General features: G+C 35.8%; 1 protein-coding gene across 1 annotated transcript in view; it reads left to right on the forward strand.

Annotated features, from left to right (window-relative positions):
- Nucleotides 1-2933, forward strand: part of gpr137c (G protein-coupled receptor 137C) — a 20756-nt gene that overhangs the window by 6351 nt on the left and 11472 nt on the right. Inside the window, exons 2-3 of the mRNA XM_015377816.1 lie at nucleotides 78-273; nucleotides 1413-1428. Of these exons, the coding sequence (XP_015233302.1) occupies nucleotides 78-273; nucleotides 1413-1428 (212 nt within the window). The remainder of the gene's footprint in view (nucleotides 1-77; nucleotides 274-1412; nucleotides 1429-2933) is intronic.

Raw genomic sequence — 2933 nt, forward strand, 5'->3', positions numbered from 1 at the left:
TTTTAACAGGCGTTCCCTCTCGGGAGCAGGTACAGGGTTGTTACGGCTGCAGTGGGTTTCTGCACTTTTCCTTGCAGGGTTCTGGATGCAGGCCTCGTCTGGTGCTCGTCTGCTTTAAAAGCTCCTCCTCAGACCCCCGTTTGGTTTGTATCCTATGGTTGGGTTTTGTTAGGTTTGTTTGCATTTGCTTATTTCTGTTGAGTTATTGGTTTTGCAGTAAGCCATTTTCTATTCCCCATTTTATTTATCCGTTTTTCGGGTTTTGTTTCTTTAGTATAATTTAATAAATTCAATTTTCCCCACCCAACAAGCCTGGTGGACGTAACAGGGTGCTCCCGAGAGTGCATGTGCACTTTTTTTTATAAAAGTGAAGAGGGCGGGTCTTTCAAAAATTTGTAAAATATCCTCCACTATACATCTAAAACGGAACGGCAACAATTTGTCCAGCTGCTACTAAACAAACATTCAACATGAGAATAAAATTACATTTTGAAACAACACTGGAAAAAATAAAAATCTAGATAAGTCATTCTTTCTTAAAATAAGTGCATTTGTTCTTGAATTGAGGAGGTAATACAGACATTTAGCCAATGGAACAAGACAATTTACATTTAAAATAATAAAACACAATTGCATTGTCTTATTTCAAGTGCATTTTATATAAATATCTTATTTTAAGAGTAAAAATACTCATTCCACTGGCAAACTATCTCATTCACCTACTAAAAGTAAGGGTAAAAACACTTAATTTAAGATGTTTTTTTAGTGAAAAAACACATTCCTAATCTCCAAAAATATTTAACATTTTTCCTGTTCAGATCTTTGTAGAGATAAACAGGAACACCATGCTAATATGCGTTTGCTAATTACTCAGGCTATCTAGTAACTAAGCAGAGTGGCTTCAAAATAATTTGCAGTTGCAGTACCATGCTTTAATAAAAGGAACGTCACTCTCTTTAGGTTCAACAACATGGTCACCCAGAGTTTTTTTCCTCCATAAATATTTCCAATGAACACAGAAAGCATTCTGACGTCATGATAAACGTTTACCTTCAATCAACTCAAAGACACCAGCTGGTGACACTAGCTAAATATTGTGTAGGTCGGATACAAAAGAGTAGATTTATTCAACCAGTGTCAGAAGTAATAGCAGTTAAGAAGCGATCTGTCTTGACCAATAAGTGCTTCCCTTTGTTTAAGTCGTCTTACTAAACGAACAGATGGTCGTGTTCGTACTTGTTTGCCTTTTCAGACTCGGGACATAAACGTCCCCTGTGTGCTAAAAGGATACGCAGCCTGTAGTGCATTTCATACATATGATGCATGAAAAGTATACAACCCCGCTGAATTGCTTTGTTAGCTGTTTGCTTCATCTCTTGGTTACAAATTACCCCATCATGGCCTACTTTCAGCATACTGGCTGATCATGTGAGTGCATGTTAGTTTGAATGTTTAGACTTCATGTTGGCACATTTAATACCACTTCAATATGGTTTTAGATTTTAGTATTAATGAAAGACTAGAAAAAGACAATAAATAATACCTTGCTTTGCTAAGCGCTGAATTAATATCTAAGGAAACAACTTTAAAATTGAGGTATTACACAACTTAAGCAAACTTTCTCTCCACAGTCCTTGAACTTATGAGCCAGTTTCAATGTGTTTAAGCTTTTAGGTCACCACTGACAACATGACCTGTTATTTTATTTGTTTTTTTCCCGGTCAAAACCTAAAGGAATTAATATGGAATGCCTTTTTTTTTATGCTGATGACGATCTACTTTCCTTAATCTTGACATCCAAACTGTTAGACATGAAATCATTGTTTGAAGAAGTTTTTCTTAACATGCATGACGGTTTTGCTGCAGATTTGTTTGTTGCATGTCTGTAATGCAAATTCCACATTCCCAGGGTGTGCTTTTAGATTGAGTTGTTGTAAGTTTTTGGAGTATGATGAACTCAGCTTTATGTTCGATAGAAAAGCTGGGGATGATCTGAAATTTTGTTAGGAAGGTACCTTCCCTTTGATCTTGAAGGTGACAATAGGACAACTACTCAACATAGTGCCACAACGCAAAAAATCAAAATCAAAGTACCGTAAGTCAATTTTACTGGAATTGAGCAGATAAGTGAGACATTTTGCTAACAGAATAAGAAAACTTAGATTTAAAATAGGATAATAAGGACTGCAGTCTCTTATAATAAGTGCATAATATCTAATTATCTTATTTTAAGGGTAAAAATGCTCATTCCATTGGGAGAACATTTTATTTACCTACTCAAATTTAAGGTAAATGCTCTTATTTTCAGAAATTAATACTCATTTTTCTATCATTTTTGCAGGGCATTGCATCAAAGCAGTGCTTCGTTAATACTAAATCATCCCCAGAAATCCAAAAAATCTTAAACAATGAGAGTTAGTTTATATCTCAATGAAAAGTTTAAGTATCTGTCAATCTTTTTCAATTATGCTAAAAAAGGTGGAGCATTAGAACAACTGATGCATCTCCAGCAATATGGATGCTGCTCTGTTCTGCCGTGTTTTAGGAGACAATAACCCTAAAAATAAATCTGTTGATTTGATTCCTTCCTAAGTGATAAGAGCAACCAAAGGAGTTTAGATTAAAGCGGACGCTCTTATATTTCATGCGGAAATAACCGACAGTTATGGGATCTGATCAGAATCCTCCTGAGCTTTTCGCTTTGGAGCTTTTCTAGGTTTATCTCAGCCCCACAGGCCAAATAGGATCCATACAACTATACAGCTTTCCCCTATTGGCTTGGGAATGTACATGTTCATATTGACAAGGATCCAAAGACTTTGGATTGATAGGTAGAACGACAGATGTATGGGCTTTGAAAAAGAAAAACAAAGCAGAACCGTCTAAATGTTTGCATTTTCTAAGTAGTCTGAGATCAGATGGGTTTAAGTGGA

The sequence above is a fragment of the Cyprinodon variegatus genome, unplaced genomic scaffold, assembly GCF_000732505.1.
Source record: "Cyprinodon variegatus isolate N-32 unplaced genomic scaffold, C_variegatus-1.0 Scaffold9, whole genome shotgun sequence".
NCBI lineage: Eukaryota > Metazoa > Chordata > Actinopteri > Cyprinodontiformes > Cyprinodontidae > Cyprinodon > Cyprinodon variegatus.